The sequence below is a fragment of the Cupressus sempervirens genome, chromosome 2, assembly GCF_028749045.1.
Source record: "Cupressus sempervirens isolate cs-2001-9-10 chromosome 2, ASM2874904v1, whole genome shotgun sequence".
NCBI lineage: Eukaryota > Viridiplantae > Streptophyta > Pinopsida > Cupressales > Cupressaceae > Cupressus > Cupressus sempervirens.
The window spans coordinates 627,412,524-627,434,920 of NC_143119.1; the positions used below are offsets into that span (position 1 = coordinate 627,412,524).

General features: G+C 34.2%; 1 protein-coding gene across 1 annotated transcript in view; it reads left to right on the forward strand.

The window, feature by feature from the left end:
• Nucleotides 1–10,383: 10,383 nt before the first annotated feature.
• LOC149574933 (uncharacterized) overlaps nucleotides 10,384–22,397 on the forward strand; it is a 39,111-nt gene continuing 27,097 nt past the window's right edge. The window contains exons 1-4 of the mRNA XM_089812149.1: nucleotides 10,384–10,558; nucleotides 10,636–10,816; nucleotides 10,934–11,174; nucleotides 12,619–12,689. Coding sequence (XP_089668275.1) covers nucleotides 10,457–10,558; nucleotides 10,636–10,816; nucleotides 10,934–11,174; nucleotides 12,619–12,689 — 595 coding nt within the window. The 5' untranslated portion in view covers nucleotides 10,384–10,456. The remainder of the gene's footprint in view (nucleotides 10,559–10,635; nucleotides 10,817–10,933; nucleotides 11,175–12,618; nucleotides 12,690–22,397) is intronic.

Genomic DNA, 22,397 nt, shown 5'->3' on the forward strand with positions numbered 1-22,397 from the left:
CTGTTACATAGTTCAGTTGTTCATTTCATTGGCATTGATATGATTGACATTTGAAGTAATTCTAGTTTATGAGTTTCCTATGTTGAATGGTTTTGCATGGATCTATACATACTTGATATATCCATAGTTTAGTTATTCAAACTGTTACGACATATATTGACATTTTTGCTAAGCAGATAGTAGTAGAAATATAACCATGATAAACTATGTATAGGTCAACTATGTATAGATAAAAGCCATGATTGCCATTGATCTATACATATTTGATCCATACATAGTTTACCACTTGGCTTTATTTAATGGTCTTGCATTGATCTCTCACACCACTAAAATGGAATTAATTACTGAAAAGAGACTTTTACATAGTTTAGTTGTTCATAGCATTGGCATTGACATAATTGGCATCTGAAGTAAATCTAGTTAATGAGTTTCCTATGTTTAATGGTTTTGCATGGATCTATACATACTTGATATATCCATAGTTTAGTTGTTCATTTCATTGGCATGATTGGCATTGATCAATACATAGTTTAGCTATTCATTTCATTGGCATGGCATGATTGACATTGATGAATACATAGTTTAGCTATTCATTTCATTGGCATTAGTATGATTGGAATTTGAAGTAATTCCAGTTTATGAGTTTCCTATGTTGAATGGTTTTGCATGGATTTATACATACTTGATGTTCCATAGTTTAGGTATTCATTTCATTGGCATGATTCGCTTTGATTCATGGTATTGCATTGATCTCTCACATCACTATACTAGAAGTCATTAATGAGCGCATATTGACTATTTTTCTAAACAAATTCTAAACAAATTGTTATAGTATATATTGACTATTTTGCTAGATAGATATGAAACAAACAATTACAACATATATTGATTGTTTTGCTTAGTAGATAGCAGATAGAAATAGAACCATGATAAACTATGTATAGATAAAAACCATGATTGCTATTGATATGCCATGTATACTACATAAACATAGGATGGAAATCCATACATAGTTTATGAGTTGGCTGTGTTTAATGGTATTGCATTGATCTTTACATAGTTGATGACATCATAAGTATGTCGAATGGTTTTGCATGGATCTATACATACTTGATATATCCATAGTTTAGTTTTTCATTTCATTGCCATGATTCACTTTGATTAATGGTATTGCATTGATTTCTCACAGCACTATATTGGAATTCATTAGTGAGTACATATTGACTATTTTGCTAAACAGATTCTAAACAAACTATTACAACATATATTGACTGTTTTGCTAAACAGGTTCGAAACAAACAATTACAACATACATTGACTATTTTGCTAAGTAGATAGTAGATAGAAATAGAACCATGATAAACTATGTATAGGTCAACTATGTATAGATAAAAGAAATGATTGCCATTGATCTACACATATTTGATCCATACATAGTTTACCACTTGGCTTTATTTAATGGTATTGCATTGATCTCTCACAACACTATACTGGAACTTATTACTGAGTATATTTTGACTATTTCATTGGCATTGGTATGATTGGCATATGAAGTAATTATATTTTATGAGTTTCCTTTGGTATGATTGGTATGATTGGCATCTGAAGTAATTCTATTTTATGATTGGCACTATGATATATACAGGTAATTAGAGATAATCACATGAGTACATACTGGAACTCATTATTGAGCACATATTGACTATGTATAGATAAAAGCCATGATTTCCATTGATCTATACATAGTTGACCCATACATAGTTTATGACTTGGCTCTGTTTAATGGTATTGCATTGATCTCTCACAACACTAAACTGGAACTAATTTCTTGATCTATGCATGGCTTAGTTGTTCATTTCATTGGCAAGATTGGCATTGGTCAATACATAGTTCAGTTGTTCATTTCATTGGCATGATTGGTATTGGTCAATACATAGTTTAGTCATTCATTTTAGTGGCATTGGCATGATTTTCATTTGAAGTAATTCTAGTTTTTGACTTGGCTCTGTTTAGTGGTATTGCATTGATGTATATATGTACACATACATGTATCTATGTATGTATGTGCATATGTATGCACACACATGTATGTGTGTATGTATACATACTTGATCTATGTATAGTTCAATTGTCCATTTCATTGGTATGATTGGCATTGGTCAATACATAGTTTAGTTGTTCATTTCATTAGCATTCAAATGATTGGTATGTGAAGTAATTCTAGATGGTTAGTTGGCTTTGTTTAATGGTATTACATTGATCTCTCACAACACTATACTGGAACTCATTATTGAGAATATTTTTACTATTTTGCTAAGCATGCTTGATGTATACATACCTGATCTATACATAGTTTATGATCTTGTAAACGTTTGGTATAGTTGTTTATTGCATTGTTAATTAAAGCTATAATTGAACCATACATACATGGAATACATGAGGAGTGGCAAATGATGAATGCCCAATTGTAGAACTTGAGAGTATATGCTGATAGAAATGTGATTTGGTAGATGATTGTACAGTTCATGATTCTGTCCTATGTTATATCTATAGTCCTAATTTGCTTGCATATGTTTTTATTTCTTGTTTTTTTCTCCCTATTTGATTTCCTATGTATGTTCACGCTGACAAGATTATCAAAAGTATTGAGGATTTTTGGTAGATGATTGTACAGTTCATGATTTTGTCCCATGTTATATGTATATTCCTAATTTTCTTGGATTTTTTTTTATTTCTTTGTCTTTTTTCCATAATTTGGTTTCTTATGTATGTGCTTCTTGACAAGATTGTCAATGGTATTGACAAAGTGTCTTTCTTTTGTATTTTTTTTATTGCTCCTAATTTGCTGATATTGTGAGACCACACATGCTGCTAATAAATGAGCTATGTGATGATTGTTTACTGTGCATGTTTGTAAACAGTCAATATTTCTAATGCTACTCCTTGGTGTATTCCATTAAAAAATAATCAGGTTTTAATTTTTTAAGCATGTTTAATTTGTATATGTAGGATTGACCATCTAACAATACAGACAGTAATGGGAAGATTGAGTAGCATGAGAGGGTCGATCACTAAATGTGGGGCATAAGGGTATACAACATGGATTTCCTAATGTTTTCACACCACCATTCAGATCATGGATATTGTTTTTTTCTCATCAATTCATGGATATTGTTTTTCTACCTTCTATCTTATGCTACATATGTAACATTGAATTATTGATCACATACCTAATTTAAACATATTTGGATCACATTCATAATTTGAACATATTTTGATGACATTTTTATTTGAATGTTGGTATCTGTTTGATCTATACATAATTTATACATGTAGGATTGACCATCTAACAATACAGACAATAATGGGAAGAATGAGTAGCATGAGAGGGTTGCTTGCCGAATGTGGGGCATAATGGTATAGAGCGTGGATTTCCTAGTGTTTTCATATTTAACGGCTAAGTCACAAGGTTTGAGTTTGAGTTCGACAACTATGAAGTTCAGATGAAGTTCGATAAGGCAAAAAGATTGAAAAAAATTCTACGATAAATTCGTCTTATATAATTTTTCAAAAATATATAAATATATATGATCACAATTCCCAACTATGGGACATTTTATAACTTTGTACAAATGATTGCAAGTATGATCATTTTTTACTTTTCTTTGCTAATAAATAGAATTAAAATAAATAATAATAATCATTTTATTTATTCTTTACTAACAAAATAAAATTGTGAATATTTAAGAATTAAAAAGAATAATAATGTAGTCTAATTATAAATAAATTAGTAATCATAAATATTAAATTAAATATTAATACTTTACTCATTATAATACTTGTGTTTCAGTAATAAAATGAGAAATTAAAAAAAATTACTTCAAATTCTAATTCCAATTCAAAAATGAACAACCAAACGCAAGAAAAAGATATTCCTAGTCATATTTTGTTCCAATTCCAATTTCTAAATTGACAACCAAATGCATAATTTGGATTTGTATATTCATCTTCCATGTCAACCAAACAGTTCAACTATCTTTCTAAAATGCATAACCAGGTTTTCGAAAACCTGGTTACGAGACAAATTCATGTTTCCCAACCAAACGGGGCCTCAGCTAAATTTTAAAGGCTCAAGCCATTAAGGGTTTGTTTGGCTACAGGAATAAGAATATAGAAATAGGAATACGTATTTTGGAATTGTTATTCTAGAATAGAAAATAAGAATACGTATTCCTATTTTTGTTTGGTTTAGTTAGAATTTGATGTAGAATTCACAAACCAAAAATTTATGTTTTCTAAAATAAATAAAATTGGAATAACAATGCATATTCCAATTCCACCTATTTAGATGAAATTTGCAAATGCTCATTTTTGGATCAAAATTAGAATACTTATTTCTATTCATGATTCTAATTTGGTGCACCCAAAGAATTTGAAATTTTAAGAATTTACATATGCCTATTCCACTCATATTCCTGCTGCCAAACGAATCTTTAAAACAATCATCATCTCAAGAACTGGAACGCATCCTACTGCCTATGCTTAGGAGTTTGAATAAGCCAACCGAGAATCAGAAAAATCATAAGCGGCTACAGAAGAAGCTAAATGAAGTAAATCAAAATTCCTTGCAAACTCCTATTCATGTATTATAGGAATAGCTTCATTGGCTCTGGATACTAATCTAATAGATGAGCAATGAGAACACATTCCAATGGTATAGAGTCGCTGATTGTCTCTTCCATATTGTGAATGCGATTCTCCCTCTAGCCAAGGTAAAAACTAGGTGACCTGAATTCAAACATGGAGATCGCAAGCAGTTTGACAAAATATAATTATGGAGAGCATGTCGTAAAATGGATGAGAAAAGAGAGTGTATGATCGAGTTTTCTATGAGATTGTGATTATTTATAATTGCCCCAGCTGGTAAAGCGTAGTGAATAGATTTCAAATGTCTCGGCTCCCCTTGAGCTACAAATTCCTATGAATACTAAATACACCCAAATTGTCTGTGATATGTTTGACTGAATGCCTCAGTAAGTTTCTACGAGAGAAACAAGTGGAATGATTACAGCTCATGCCTAGACAGGAGGATTTGAATGATAGGTCCAACAACATTTCGATAACATTGCATGTGAATTGGTCAACTCGATGCTTGAACACAAGCGGGCTTTATGAGTGACCATGACTTTGAGATATGCACGATTATTGGCACAAAGCATGATGACCTGCAAGTGAGATGGGTGATGATACCAGAATATGGTCTATTTTGTCATTTCATTTTCTGTTTAATTCATAAACTTACTAAAGACTTTGATGTTCACAAACATGATGTTGTATAATGATTGATCAACCAAAATGTCAAACTGGAAAAGCATTTATGCATATTTTTCCCCTTCACTCAAGGCAAAGAGTGAGTGCTCTACACGAACAACTATGATTGACAGTGGATGAAGAGTCGAAATCTGCGCATGGGCTATCTCTATAATGCCCTGACATCTAAATTGGGAAGGTATGAAGTACACACTCCATGAACTTTGTAATTGTGGGCCATTCTTAAACATCACACACTAAGGGAAGAATTAAGGTTGGGGAAAAAAAGTCAACTTTGACTATTTAACACTTTTGGTTTAGGAATTAAGCTTAGTGTGATGTTTAAGTCATTCCGTAATTGTGACGTGGGTGGCACTAGATATATAGCAATTGGGTTGAGTGTGGCAATCATTTAACAAAATGCCTCAAAGTGATTGATGGCGGATATGAGTATGAGATGTGTAGCCAGAGACAACAATCACAAATAGGGCTGCCAATTATCAAACCAAATTCCTCAATAAAATACAGCTTGGGCCATGGTAAAAGCCTTCAAACATCACATAAACATTGTTTTATGGCTACCTATGAAATATATGAGGGAAATGAGTCAGTTGTACACATTGTCATCACATTAATTCTTACCTTTCCCTTCAATCACTGCTAAAAAATGTCCTAGTATGTGCACACAAACATCCCAAAACAAATCACCATGAACACCAATAGTCACTCGCTTTTTTTCATTTTTTAGTTTTGTTGATTATTGATTGGTCCATCTATCCAAAAAGTACTATAAGAGCTATTGAGGGGTCTTAGTGGCAAGTATTTGGCCAATGTTTTAAAATGACACTTTTAGACCACCTCGCACCCTACGAGTTCTACAAAGAGCTATGCAAATGTGGGAAAACCAAAAGATTAGCTTTAAGCTCTTTACTCATCTATGGAGGTTCACAAGAAAAATTGGTAAATTCTGACATATGGGTTAGGAATTGTTGGTGTGCGAAGTCAGCCTATGCAGCTACTAGGCCATTTTCCCTAATATTGCAAATTATTAGATAGAGTTGCTTCAAGAAAATAGGGACTTGTAAAATGGGAATATCAATTCACAATTAGCTTACCTAATCTATCTAGAAATATGTCTCAGAAGGTTGATTTTGAGTCAATCTTTTGTGTTGAAGTTATTTTGGCCTTCAAAAATTCAAAGCTTATTAAGGAGATCAATTCAATGCATGAGGAAAGTAAAGTGTTCACTGATATCAATTTAAGATTAAAGTGGGAGATTGTGTATAAATGACCATTAAACTACATAAGAAATATTCTTGTTAGCTAGTGTCTTTGAAAGGAACACAAATTTTTGAAAGGAAATGATGCTCACTAAATGTAAATGAAAAAATACTTCAGAATTTGATTTTTCACAAGAGTCAAAGGTGTAATGAAGTTTCAGGTTTCTAAGTTGTCCTTTTGTGATTAGTGACCATTGTTACTTTTGGTTAAAGGTTATTGATCATTTTTGTGTAAAATGTTGAGGTTAAGTAACCTCCTCCAAAACATGTAAAAGGAAGTTACTATTAACTCAAAGAGGAGTTAGTTATGTGAAAAAAACCTATAAATACAAGGTTATTTGTAATGTAAAGGGGGGGACTTTTTGCAAAAGGGAAACCCTAGAGAAATTTTCACAGAAACTTTAAATGAATCTTAGCTTCATATTATGTGTAAGAGTTTTTGAGTTTGTCTATTCTCAAAAGACAATGAAGAAAGCTTTTATTCATATTTTCAATTTGTTCTTTTGAATTATGATCACTTATTTATCGCATGTTAAACTAGTGATTCTTTTATACATTTATGTTGGGTGCAAAGTAAGTATTCATTTCACAATATCTTGAAATGAAGAAATACTTCAACATACTTCAAAATTTGATTTTTCACAGGAGTCAAAGGTGTTATGAAGTTTCAAGTTTCTAAGTTGTCCTTTGTGATTAGTGACCATTGTTACTTTTGGTCGAAGGTTAAGGATTTGATCATTTTTGTGTAAAATGTTGAAGTTAATTAGCCTCCTCCAAAACATGTAAAAGGAAGTTAGGTATTAACTCAAAGAGGAGTTAGTTATGTGAAAAAACCTATAAATACAAGGTTATTTGTAATGTAAAAGGGCAAACATTTTGCAAAAAGGAAACTTTGGAGAATTTTTCAAGAAACTTTAAATGAATCTTAGCTTTATATTATGTGTAAAAGTTTTTGAGTTTGTATATTCTCAAAAGATAATGAAGAATGATTGTGTTCATATTTTCAAATTGTTCTTCTAAATTATGATCACTTATTCATCACATGTTAAACTAGTGATTCTTTTATACATTCATGTGGATCATTTGATTTGGTGCAAAGTAAGTATTTATTTGAAAATATCTTGTTTTGGATATACTCATATAACTTATCACTTTGTAATGTTGGGATTCATTATATTGCTTTCACCGTGATTACATTTACATTCTAAGACCCCCTTTGTAAGTTGTTGTCTTTTGTGAATCTTAGTCAGTTGTCATATGTCCACTATTGAGATTTATATTTGTACCTTCTTTTAGTATATTTTTCTCTCCTATACTTTTATATGAAAAGTATAGATGCCCCTTTCAAACATAGAGGAAGATTGCAAGTCGATAGTGATCAACTACAGTCTCTCCAACTGTTGGCACAGTTGTCACTTTTCACATAGTGAACAAGGTCATTTCCAAAGATAATTTCATAGTGACAAATCTCTCTACCAACATAATGTTAACAAGTATTACTGCGCTAGAGGGTTAGCTTACCAACTTAATGTTAACAACTATTACTACATTAAAGGGTTAGCTCAACATTTCATCTTATTGAATGACTCATCATTTCATCCACATGTTCATTAGGCATTAATAAGAGTTAAAGCAACAACTTTCCATATCTATAAGATAATAAACAGTAAATGGTTCCAAGAAAGTACTTCATCCCATGGACTCAAAATAGACATCTTCCTCACACATAACAAATCATTAAGCAATAGACATGGAAATATTATATAGACTTATCATAATAATATATTATACTGATCGTAAAAGTCCATATATTTATCCCACAACTATTACTTAAAGTTTGTTCAACAATATGAAAAGGTATGAAAAAGTCTTAGAAGAATATCCAAAATAAGAGCCCAAATTATGACAAAAATGAGGCTCATCAATATGCTTGAATATCAAAACAAGTAATATTACGAAAATAAGGTTTCTTAATTCTTGCAAAACACACACTCCTTCAACACCAATTAATAAGCTTAAGGGGCTTTATAATGAATGGTTCATAAACACAATAACAATATCACAAATTGACTTGTTGTGGAAGGTATCTCCTACTTATCAATTGATTTGCTTAAGAGCCTCTATAATGAATGAGTTATAAGACTCAACAGATTCTTAAGATTTTGCAAATGAGATTGTAAGCAAATGAAACTTAATATTGGAGAAAGCACTTAAACTAAAGTACTCTTAAAATGAGTAACTGATAGAAAACCCAAAGTCTTCACCTTGTAAGAAACACCAAAATGCAATGAGTGTTACAAGTTTTCTTTACTCATAAAACTCATCATAATACCAATATCACAATTTAATTATTCAAATTAAGAAATTAAATCGATCTCTAGATTCACATCAAATTAAGAAATTAAAGTATCTTGAAAAATAGAGAATCTCTAGATTATGTGTAAGAGTTTTTGAGTTCGTATATTCTCAAAAGATAATGAAGAATTATTTTGTTCATATTTTCAAATTGTTCTTCTAAATTATGATCACTTATTTATTACATGTTAAACTAGTGATTCTTTTACACATTAATGTGGATCATTTGATTTGGTGCAAAGTAAGTATTTATTTTAGAATATCTTGATTTGGACGTACTCATATAGCTTATCACTCGTAATGTTGGGATTCGTTATATTGCTTTCACCATGATTACATCTACATTATCCGACCCACTTTGTAAATTGTTGTCTTTTGTGAATCTCAGTCAGTAGTCATATGTCCACTATTGAGGTTTATATTCGTACCTTCATTTAGTATAATTTTCTCTCCTCCTATACTTTTAGATGAAAAGTACACAAAAATTACAAATACAACCATCATACGAGGGAGATACCCCTCTCAAACATAGAGGAAGATTGCAAGTCAATAGTGACCAGCTGCAATCTCTCCAATTGTTGGCACACTTGTCACTTTTCACATAGTGAATAAGGTCATTTCCAAAGATAATTTGATAGTGAAAAATCTATTTACCAACATAATGTGAACAACTATTACTATGCTAGAGGGTTAGCTTACCAATGTAATGTTAACAACTATTACTGCACTAGAGGGTTAGCTCAACATTTCATCTTATTGAATGATTCATCATTTCATCCACATGTTCATTAGGCATTAATAAGAGTTAAAGCAACAATTTTCCATATCTACAAGCTAATAAACAATAAATGGTTGTAAGAAAGTACTTCATTCCATGGACTCAACACAAACATCTTCCTCACATATAGCAAAACAGTAAGCAATAGACATGGAAATATTATAAAGACTTATCATAATAATATATTATAGTGATCCTAAAAGTGCACATATTTATCCCCATAACTATTACTTAAAGTTTGTTTATCAATATAAAAGTTATGAAAAAATCTTAGAAGAATATCTAAAATAAGAACCTAAATTATGACAAAAATGAGACTCATCAGTATGTTCGAAATTATTATGAAAATAAGTTTTCTTAAATCTTGGGAAACTCAACATCAATTAATAAGCTTAATGAACTTTATAATGAATAGTTCAAAAACACAATAACAATATCTCAAATTGACTTCTTGTGGAAAGTATTTCCTACTTATCAATTGAATTGCTTAAGAGCCTCTATACCAAATGAGTTATTTCTTTACTCATAAAACATAAATCATAAAACAAAGCGTAATACCAATAGATCACAATTTAATTATTCAAATTAAGAAATTAAAGGATCTTGAAAAACATAGAAACTCGGGGCGCCCAAGGGAGTGAATAAATATGAAAGGTAGCCGTTGGGGGTCCATTCCACGGCTAAAACGGGTTGCTCCTCTGCTCGAGTCTGGTCGGACAAGTAAACGAAGAAAATGGCGAAAACGAGGTCTCATAAATCTCAGGAAACATGCGCTCCTTCAACGTCGCCCAATGCATACGAGGCTCTGCGCTTGGCGCGTATTGCAGAGAACCAGGTACCACATTTCTTACTCTTAAAATGGGATAGTGAAAGTAATTATTTCGTTCTAACTTTGATGAGTGGTGTTTATAGGCTCGCATGGCAGCTCTCGGGGTCAGAAAATGCGCGGGAGATCTTAAATCATTTTTTTCGGTTACGAAATCACCGCGCAGAGAAAGTCCCTCCGTTAAAAAAACAGTGAATGCCACTCCCCTGCGCCGTTCGGACCGTCTCAAGGATAAACCTCTTTCGATTTCTTCCTACACCACACCCCGTGTATATTCTTTCTTTTCGCCATTTCATGCCATTTTAGTGCTGGGCAATGCTTTCATACATAGCTAAATCGTAATGCATGTAGCTTTTCTGACTTTTTTCATTCTCTTAATTGTAGAATCGGAAAAGAAGGATTTCTTTGAGCTGGCTGACGATTCAATTAGTACTAAGGGAAGTAGAAACTGCGCAAGAAATAAGCTGGAGGAAAATGGGGAGGTAAGACCAGCAAATGCACCGATACCTACATGTTCACCTGCTGATTTGCAAGTCTCCCCAGAATTACTGGCACGCCGCTGCGACAGCAAAAGTAGAGGGAGCATTTATGATCCAATTTTGGGGATTTGCTGCCATTTTTGCAGGTATTCCATCATTCTTCACTACCCAGAATTTGAGAGAAAAATAATATTTAATAAAACCCAAAAAAAAAGGATCTGAGTAAGAGAGATGTGCCATTTAACTGCAACTAACATCTTGCAGAAACTCAGGAGAATGCCCAACACAGCCACTACGAGGTTCTTACCTAAACACGAATCCAAATTTACATTCATTTTACCTCATCAGTTGGACACCCTCTAGAAAGAACAAAGAATAATGTTAACCAGGGTGCAGGAGTGGCCTATAGGTCTAGTTAAGGATGAGCGGTGCCATGGAAGCAAAAATCTGAGAAGTAGCTATTATGGAAAAAATATGTATTCTTGTTCTTTTGGGGTTTAAGCGCGTTACGTTACTATAGATGTCCATTTTCCATTCATTTCTGTTGATCAAAAGGAACAGAAGAATGTCTTAACCAATCTTATCAAATGGTTGAATATGACCATGTTAAGCTTCACTTGACTAAAGCATAGCTTAAGAAAAATTCAGCTGAACATTATTTGTAACGGTAATATACGTAAACACATACACATGCCCATATATATGTTTACAAAAAAGACACTCCCTTTAATTTGACAGAAAAAGATTGCAGACACATCAATTTCAGTTGGCCATGTTGCCAACGACATTATTTGAGTTCTAAAGCAAAACTAGCCATGTTGCCAAAGACATTATTTGAATTCTAAAGCAAAACTAGGAGTAGCTGTCAAAGAAAAAGGATTATCCTGTATTACTTGACTCGAACACAAAATGATTCACCAAGAAGGGACTCAACAGAATGCGAATTAAATAGTCAAGCTGAAGCCATATTCAAACACACTGCTTTTTGAACATCCAACTTGATACCGAAACAGAGAATGCAAATGTCTCTGAATTTTATCTGTTCCATTAGACAGCTGGAAGCTGATATCCTTTCACTACCGCCGCAGTTTTTCTTCACTGGTGCCATCAGTTGTCTCCTACCTTTCCAAGGGTACAAAGTATATTAGTAGCTCTACCGTGATCCATAATCAAAATAGTTGAAATTTGTTCTGCATAAAGTTATAGAGGTCATAGCTAAGAGCAACAATTATTCTAGTCTAAGTTGGCCTTCAGAAAAAATGGCCATCATATATTTTAATTACATCATACAACATAAATGTAAGCGATGATAGAAATTAGTATGCTTATATGGTATGAAGGGTTTTAGACGAGTTCAGCTAATTCTCACATCCGATCCTAAACTTATCATTGATATTCATCGCTGATGGGCCTGTCTGATGATTGTATCAGTAACTTTATTTGAAGAAGATCCCTATCTTTTATCCCTTGTAGACTAGAAATACTATGTTCCAAATATTAAAAATGAATTCTCTAGTTGATAAGAGGACGATGGTGTACTGTTCTGTATATTTTAACTCGGTGCTAAATTTTTTTTTTCATGGTGCTCAGGCAGAAGAAACTCTGTGGGGAAGAAGGATGTGAACGCTGTGGTGATCGAGATGGTACAAAGGCATGCTTAGGTAATTTTACCACTATTTTCTATCGCTTCGTACCTGAAAGTCTAGATTGTATGAGCATTCAAGTGTTACTCGCAGCTTATATATTTATGGAAGTATACAGCTGAATACCCCTTTTATTTTTTATTGAATAATGTTTGCTTATTACCTATAAGTGTATTTATTATTAAAGTAAATATTTGGACATTTACTCTTTTATCATTTTTTAATCTTAAGCTCAATTCATAATTGTTGTTTTTATGCTGGAAAAGATCCATATTATATGTCATGAATCTTTCTTGGACATTAGTTTGATATTAGGCACACTACTTCTCTTTAAATTTCACCGAGGGAGAACTTTCGCTTTTCTGAAAATTCCTTTGGCTCGAACTCCTTTTGGATCTACTTCTGCTAGCATTCAACCTATGTCTTACATATTTTAATGCCTGATATCAACCGCTAGGGTACAGCTGTGATGGCATTGTTAAGTTCGGAATTGAGTGATGAATCTGTTCTCATTTAGAGCTAAACCTATATTGATCAAAACGGCTAATTTCTTCAACTTAAAATTTTACACTTGTTTTTAGCTATTCGCTTAAACTTTTTGATGTATGACAATAACCCTCATGTCACAGTTACAAGTTCACAGACTTCCAGAATTCCAAAATGAACTCTAACATAACTTTGCTTGGGGGTCTGTATGCATACTCTCATTTTCTGCGGTTAGTCACAGTTCTTTTATCTTATATTCATCTCAAGTATGATGTGACACAATGCAAATATGGCTACATTGTACCGACTCCAGACAATGGAGCTTCATCATAGGTATCTTTTACAAGTTTAACAACTCCCAGGGAAAGCTAAAATATAGTATTGCAGCTTTTAATTTTTAGGCCTCTTTGTGCATGGTGTTTTTTTTTTATGCTGAAATGTTTACAAGTGTATTGATTTGTTTCAAATTATGATATTATTGTTTGTTACCACACAAGTTTTAAGTTAGTCTATTGTTCAACTCTAAATTAGTCTGCCTAAAACTAGTCTTGTGGGGGAAGATTAACTATCCTGGGTGTTGATGGTAGGCATATTGGTTCTACAGTCCATGAAATTGAGAAAGTATGATTCTGGAAATAAGCGTAGGATTGTAGGATGAGAAACTTCGCTTATCGTAATGATGGTTCACTGAGGTGACACATGGCTAAGTTGACATAGTGACAAGTTTTTTATTGTAAGCTCTATTGTTGCTGTGAATTTTCATTACAAGTTTTAATCTTCTGCCAGAAAATATTGCAATGCGTACCCCCATCCATTCATGAGGCGGCATACACCCCCTCCCCCCCCCCCCCCCCCCCCCCCCCCTTCCCCAATTATCCTCCATTCATGAGTCCCCAACTAAATATTCCACTCATTAGTGAAGCCACGTCTAAGACCTTTAGAATAGTAGGGCCCCAATAACAAGAATAATTCTCAACTACTACTATGAACCCAAGCTCATGCCATTAAGCCAGGGAAGCGACAGAGATGATGAAAGCCGATTGGTTGATTGAGAGATGATGAAAGCCGGCTTCTATTCCAGAGAAAATCCTTTTTGTGTCCACTGTTAGATTCTAGATGTTTAGAGTAGAAGTCATTTTGGCACAATACGAAGTGCATTTATGCCTTTGTATTATTGTGCCAGTATTTTCTTCACAACATATTAGCAAGCATCATAAGAATGGATTCAGTTACACAGTTATGAATCCAAATCAGGAACTGTTGGAGTTCATGCTGTCACACACATGTATTCCTATTTACTTTGCACGGAAAATGCTTCGAATGTTTTCCTGCAGAAAATATCATACTTTTTTTTTCTTTTAAGGTGGACTAATGGTATTTTTTCTTCTCTATATAAGCTTTACTTGCAGTATTGGGTGCTTAATTAACTTTGGGGCTGCTTTGAGGGGGTTTGAAAGGTTTTCTCTTATATGCATGGCTTGTACCAAGGGACATGAAGTGCACTATCTGGAAAGGGTATCACTCGTGCATTCAATGTGTGTTTGGGTGTCTTTTGGTGTTTCTGCACCTGTTTGCTATTATTTCCATGTCTGGCAGAGCTATGCATATGCAAATGTTTGTAAGTGAATACATTATATTATTATATAAATTGGGAGCAATTTCTCTTCATGAATGATTGCCCTTTGAAGTCATTTGCGAGAGAAGAAAGCAAGAATTAAATTTTAAAATGTTGTCTTAAGTTAGAGTCTAGACATAGATAGGGCCTGTAAGCTGATCACTGTATCCAGGAAGATTAAGGCTATTTTTTGCATATTTATAATGTTATTCATTTTCTCATGATATAGTTAGTTGAACTTGAGCACACATTTGATAGTTATGAAGTCTCAAGGTTACTTGGATGAGTTGAATCCATTGATTTCCACAATTGCTGCCCACACTCCTAAAGGAATAATTCTGATCCCGGAGATAGAGAAATGCCATCTTGAAGGGATATTGATCAGCTCATCAACAAAATGTCAGTGATTTAAGGCAAACTGTGTTTAAAAATTGTGGAAACGATTTGTTTACCAGCAGCGTTCTGTTTAGCACACAGTGATCTATGTTTTTCACAGTTTCATGCTCAGAATGAAACAGAGTGAGATGATGCAACATGCAATGATTGCACAGTGAGATTCAAAAACATGAGCTAAGATGAACACAGACACATTTCCTACTAATCTTAAACATAAACCTGAAACACTACACAGAAAGAACAGATGACACAATATGACACAGCAATACGAGCAAATGCTCAGGTATAAAACCCCGAATGGGAAAGCCTACAAAAGAGATTCTATTTGAAAAAGGAAAGCAACCTCAGAAATATTATTACAGTAGTGAAACCAGCTTGAAAAAGACTCAACTCCTTAGCTCTGATACTCGACTCTGATCTTTCACACCACAGTTATACTTCCTACAGAAGGTGCTGTCTCTTCTGTTTTCCTTTAGTCATTTATGCCTTAGCCACACACCCTTTCTTTTTCATTTCTTACACATTTCCATGCCTAACAAACAAAACTAAGGGGAACGGTGGAAATCAAGTCCAAACAGGTGGTTAAGATTTGATTTCCAACATTAATGGTTTCATTAGGCAGTCATGCGAGTTTCAAAGAATGACCATATTAGATGCAGATAGTAACACAGATAGGAGGGAAGGGGTCCCACATTGCCCTTTTAAAAGATATAGGCATACAATATTTTTGAAGGATTCTTTCTAAGGTAACATTTAACAAATTTTTTAGAGTGGATAATCTTTCTTTCATTTTGGCCCTAGTGAAACCTAGGAGGGTGTTACTAGAGATATCCATAATAGAAATCACAACTAGCGATAGACAAATTGAAAGTGCTATATTAGTATCCAATGAATGGCTTGTCCCCAAAGGTTATCACTAGACCAAACGCTAATCTATTTTCACATAAAACCTTGATACTGGCATGATTGCACAAAAGCAAGATGAAGATATACAAAAGATGATCGGTTAGGATGAGAATTCTCAATGCTCACTATATATGTTTATTGCATAATCTCTCTTTCATTTTGGCCCCAGTGAAACCTAGGAGGGTGTTCCTAGAGATATCCATAATAGGAATCACAACTAATGATAGACAAATTGAAAGTGCTATATTAGTATCCAATGAATGACTTGGCCCCAAAGGTTGTCACTAGACCATAAGCTAATCTATTTTCACATAAAACCTTGATAATGACATAATTGCACAAAAGCAAGATGAAAGGTATACAAAAGATGATCGGTTAGGATGAGAATTCTCGATGCTCACTATATATGTTTCCTTGGATAATCTCTCTTTGATTTTGGCCCCAACGAAACCTAGGAGGGTGTTCTTAGAGATATACATAATAGGAATCACAACTAATGATAGACAAATTGAAAGTGCTATAGTAGTATCCAATGAATGACTTGGCCCCAAAGTTTGTCACTAGACCATAAGCTAATCTATTTTCACATAAAACCTTGATAATGGCATAATTGCACACAAGCAAGATGAAAGGTATACAAACGATGATCGGTTAGGATGAGAATTCTCAATGCTCACTATATATGTTCCTTTGGAAGAATCATTTGATTATGAAGACTCAAGAGCATACAAACTACTAATCCTATTCGAAAACTACTAATTCTACTGCAAAACTACTAGTGAAAGACACTTTTTGTTTTGTTTTGTTTTTAGTTTATAGTTGTACACTATAAATGTGTCACACTCTAAAACCTTCTATCTAAGGCATTCCATAGATTGGAATGCTTGAATGGCGGCTTAGAGCTCCCTATCCATGGAGTGCAAAAGGTGTATTTTAAACATATAAGGAGCTCTTAGCTGAGTCTTAGAGACACAACCCTTGCTAGTAAACCATGCAATGGGAGGTTTTGAAGACAAGATGCAAGAATGCAAGTGTCCACAAGAATTCTCAAGCTATGCAATGCAAATATGAACTAAGCTAACATGCAATGCACAATGCAACTATATTAAGCAAAAATGAGAGTGTTACAAGATCCAATCTAGTTAAACTATGTGATTTAAGCAACTAGAAGATGAACTAAGCTATCATGCAAAATAAATCTAAACTAGTATGCCATGGATGAGAGAATGAGACAAGGAATGAGAAGTTCTCTACAAAGCTTCAAGAAGACTTGTTAGAAAACCTGCAGCATAACAATACTCAAGAAGGTGGATCCTTTGGGAAAGGGGAAAGCTCTTTCTTCTAAAGACGTATGAACGGTGGAGATCAAGATCAAGGAATGAACGATCAAGGGTGCAACTTGACTTTAACACGATCTGTGTGCAAGAATAATTCAACCAATAAGAAAAAAGTTGACTTTGCATGTGAGACAAAAAACCTTTTCTTTTAATTGGTAAAATAGAAAAAGGGCTTTATGTGTGCACATTGAGTGGGTTAGAAGAATGGGGTCTTTCATTTAACTAAAAGGGAACATGTTCTTTTAATTAAATAATGAACTTAGGATAGTATAGTCAAACTATAGGTTATAATCAAATAAATTGATTTTTAGCAATTTGGTCTAGGCAAATGATTAATTAATTTAGCCAAAATGCTGAAAAGGGGGCTAATAGGCTAGACAACCATTTTTAGGTGATTATATTTGCCCCTCTTTGACTAATATGTGTTTGATCTGGGAACACATGACGGCAAAGAAAACAAAAGCCAAGTAGGCAGCAATAGATAGAGATATCTGATTCTGAAGAACATGATAAAGAAAGAGATAACAAATCCTGAATGTATAGTTTGATAGCGATAGTACTGAACACTAGGAAAGAGACAATGTCGGAACTCAAGAAGAATGCTAACACCAAGCAAAGTAGATAGATCAAGAGCATGTGAAAAGGTCAAACATATGCTCCTAAGAAATAGGTAGCTGTAGCAAGCGATAAAGTATTTCTAACCCCTCAGGATCGAAATTGAAATGAGGTAAAGGGAATGTAGAAATGAGCCAGATATAGCAAAGTCCATGATAGCAGATATGAGATTAGAACCAAAGAGTGACCATAAGGAAGCGATAAAATGCTTCTATTTGACTAGAGTTGACCAAGAAGGATAAAGTATGACGATTAGGTCAAATCAAGTAGAAAGATGAGATGAGGTGAATTGAAGTAGGTACAAAGTGTAGAAGTGATGAAGATATGGAGAAATGAAGATGCCCCAGCGGAGATTTGAAGATTAGACCTCAAAAGGTCAGCTAACTGCATACAAGAAGTTAGAATTTTGAAATGCGATTTTGACTATCAAGATGAACTCAGATTTCAATTTCAATCCCGAAAAATGGATCCAAGATGTTGAAATGAGATAAGAGGCTCAAGAGGGTAGATAAATGTGATGATAAGATTAACATTTTTAATGACATGATACCAAAGAGGCAAAACAAAAGATCAAGAGGATGAAAAGGCATGATCATGAAGAAAGTGAAGGAAGAATGAAAGCAAATAGCCGATATGTCCATGAAAGATGAAGAGAGAGCTCTCCCCATATGCAAAACTGCAAAACTAAGCTAAAATGAGCCTATGATGCAAACTAATATGCAAATTGGTTTACTTGCAAGGGATGCAAAACATTTAGACTCTAATTTCATCGTTGAGCATTTATTAGGGACATCATAAGATCATACAATCAACACTAGTTTAACTATGAGGATATGAATATAGTGTGACACATTTATAGTGTATACTCTGGTTCTGCTCCTAATCTGCATATATTTCTTGTATTTTTTGTTCTCTATTCGGCTTTTTGGTTTTTACAGTTGCAAATATTGGGCGATACTTTGCCAACATTGTATGACATTTGTTTGTATTGTCGGACGATACTTTTCCAGTAAAAGTATTGTATGCCTATAGTGAACTTTATCACCTCGTTATAGCAAGTTGTATCGCATCGCTATAGGGAAATATATTGCACAAACAAAAAGTGTCATACTGGTATACTGAAAAGTATCGTATGATACTCTTCCAACAAAAAGTATCATTGACCCCAAAATTGCTTTCTGTTTGGGTGTTTTGATCAGTTTTTTAGCTATTGCCGTTTGTTTGACGAGTTTTACAGGTCCATTACAGTCTGACAGAAGTCTACTTGCAGTTTTTTTATGGTATTTTGGACTAACTTGTGGTGGACTAACGATTGAGCTTGTAAGTTGTTGCCTTAAAATGCTTGCATACTTACCTTTAAAAGAACGCATGTCAAAGCTTCAAATGCACAAAGGCTACTAACGCTTGTTTGCAGGGTTGCCTAAAGCATAAAAACCAAACACGTGCTTGTATTTCTTCTATTTAATGTGCAACATCTTAGTAGTTGTTTCCATTTTCTAGGCACACAAACTTGTAATTGAGATCCTTTGGTGATAGGAAAGTATGCTTTTCACCCTTGTGGTGAATTAGAAATCTTGACTCACCTTTGGATTTTGAAAACAAGAGGATTAATTGGAGCTTTTTGGCGTGTTTTTGGGAAACAATTGAGATAGGAGAGTATGCTCTTCACCCTTGCGGTGAATCAAAAATCTTGACTTTCGAAAGTGTATCCAATCTGTTGTAGTTAGAATTCTTTAGAGAGTCTGCTGTTGAGCAATCAAGAGGAACGACCCAAGTGGGGACAAGCAAACCCAACTATTCCAACCACTATAATCTCAAGCTTACCAAAAACACAAAACTTTGGTAGACGTAGTGTTTGTCTTCACTTAGTATGAGTACTTGTGGGATTGAGACCATAAGGAAAATGCTAAGCAAGAATACTTAAGGTGCTCTTGTGGTCGTGAGGTCCGTTACCCACTGCAAGGTGGGGTGTCTCGTTATTGGGTGCAAGATGAATATTATGAATAAAAACCCTTTTTAAACACTCTAAGTTAGTAACTACCCTATTTTGCTGCTCAACTTCTTGGTGCAAGGATTGATCCTAATGGATTACCTAGATCACCCCAAGATTTTTACACTCACCATCTGTGTTCCCTTGGTTATGCTTATAACATTTCTATGACAAAGCCAATATCTCTTGTGAGCAATCACTTGGTGTGAGGCAAAGGAGCACTTAGTGTGGGCCAAGTTGTTGAGTAATGAACCTTGACTTTTAGGTAGATATTCTTGGCAAGTGTTTTCGAATGTGCTGACATGTGTAAACGTTCTCTCAAATCAAACATCATGTTAACTTTGGTAGAAATTTGTTCTGATATCAAAAATGTGTATTAATAAGGTTGCTTTGTCTCTTGTTCAATTGATTGAGATGTGAAAAATGCGTCTACTATTTGCAAACCATATTGCTCTTTGACATAAATTGAAGTCTTACATTGCCTACACAATGATCTAGTCTGAAAACAATTTGACTGTCAAACTGAAACACGTTTTTTTGGTCAAAATTGCTCTTTTTTACAGTTCATAGGCACATTATTCACGGCTTCTTGAGAAATATTGTACGACCTTATTTGTAAAAAATTGTATCGCCTGGTTACTTTGAGTTCTATTGCCTAGACATACTAAACTCTGTCGCCTTGCTTAAGAGAAAGTGTCGCATGAAACAAAAGTGTCGCTTGGTTACTTTGAACTATAGCGTACGATATTATTTGCTGTCCTACTATTGCCCGGCTCTTTGAAAAGTATCGCCTGGGTTCTTATGCCTTTAAAATAGAGTCTGAAACGTGTCTTAGCGGAGTTAGAACTTCAGTTTATGTCAAAGAGCATTATGATTTGCAAATAGTAGAGGTTTTTTTTCATGTCTCAATGAATTGAACATGGGACAAAGCAACCTTGCTAATACGCATTTGTGATATCATAACAGAAATTTGCCAAAGTTAATGAGATGTTTGATTTGAGAGAACGTTTACACAAGTCAGCACATTCGGAAAACTTACCAAACATATTTACCTAAAAGTCAAAGTTTATCACTCAACAACTTGGCCCACACTAAGTGCTCTTTTGCCTCACACCAAGTGGTTGCCCACAAGAGATATTGGCTTTGTCATGAAAATGCTATAACCATAACCAAGGGAGCATAGACGGTGAGTGTAAAATCTTAGAGTGATCTGGGTAATCCACTAGGATCGATCTTTGCACCAAGAAGTTGAGTGGCAAAATAGAGTAGTTACTAAGTTAGAGTGTTTAGAAAGGGCTTCCGTTCAGAATGTTCCTCTTGCACCCAATTACGGGACACCCCACCTTGTAGCAGATAACGAACTTTGCGGCCACAAGAGCACCTTAAGTGTTCTTGCTTATCATTTTTCTCATGGTCTCAATCCCACAAGTACACGCTAAGTGAAGACAAACACTATGTCTACCAAGGTTTTGTGTCCTTGGTAGCTTTGAGATTATAGTGGATTGAAATAGCCAGGTACGCTTGTCCCCACTTGGGTCGTTCCTCTTGATTGCTCAAGAACAGACTCTCTAAAGGATTCAAACTACAACAGATTGGATTCACTTTCAAGAGTCAAGATTTCTGATTCACTACGAGGGTGAAGAGCATACTCTCCTATCTTGATTGTTTCTGCTAAACATGCCAAAAAGATTCAATTAAGCTTCTTGTTTTCAAAATCCAAAGGTGAGTCAAGATTTCTAATTCACCACAAGGGTGAAAAACATACTTTCCTATCACCAAAGGATCCCAATTACAAGTTTATGTGCTTAGAAAATGGAAACAATTAGTAAGATGCCACACATAAAATAGAAGAAATACAAGCACATGTTTGGTTTTTATGCTTTAGGCAGCCCTGCAAACAAGCATTATTAGCCTTTGTGCATTTGAAGCTTTGACATGTGTTCTTTTCAAGGTAAGTATGCGTTCTAAGGCAACAACCTACAAGCACAACCATTAGTCCACCACAAGTTAGTCCAAAAACCATACAAAAATTGCAAGTAGACTTCTGTCAAATCGTAATGGACTTGTAAAACTTGACAAATAGACGACAGTAACTAAAAAACTGATCAAAACACCCAAACAACAAGCAGTTTTAGGCTTGGCGATGTTTTTTGCTGGAAGGGTATCTATCATACGATAATTTTCAATATACTAGTACAACACTTACGACACTTTTCCTTCATGCGATAGATTTCCCTATAGCCGTGCAATACAACTTGCTATAATGAGGTGATATAGTTCAATATAGGTATGCGATACTTTAACGGAAAAAGTATCGCTTGACAATACAAACAAATGTCATACAATGCTGGCAAAGTATTGCCCGATATCTGTGACTTTAA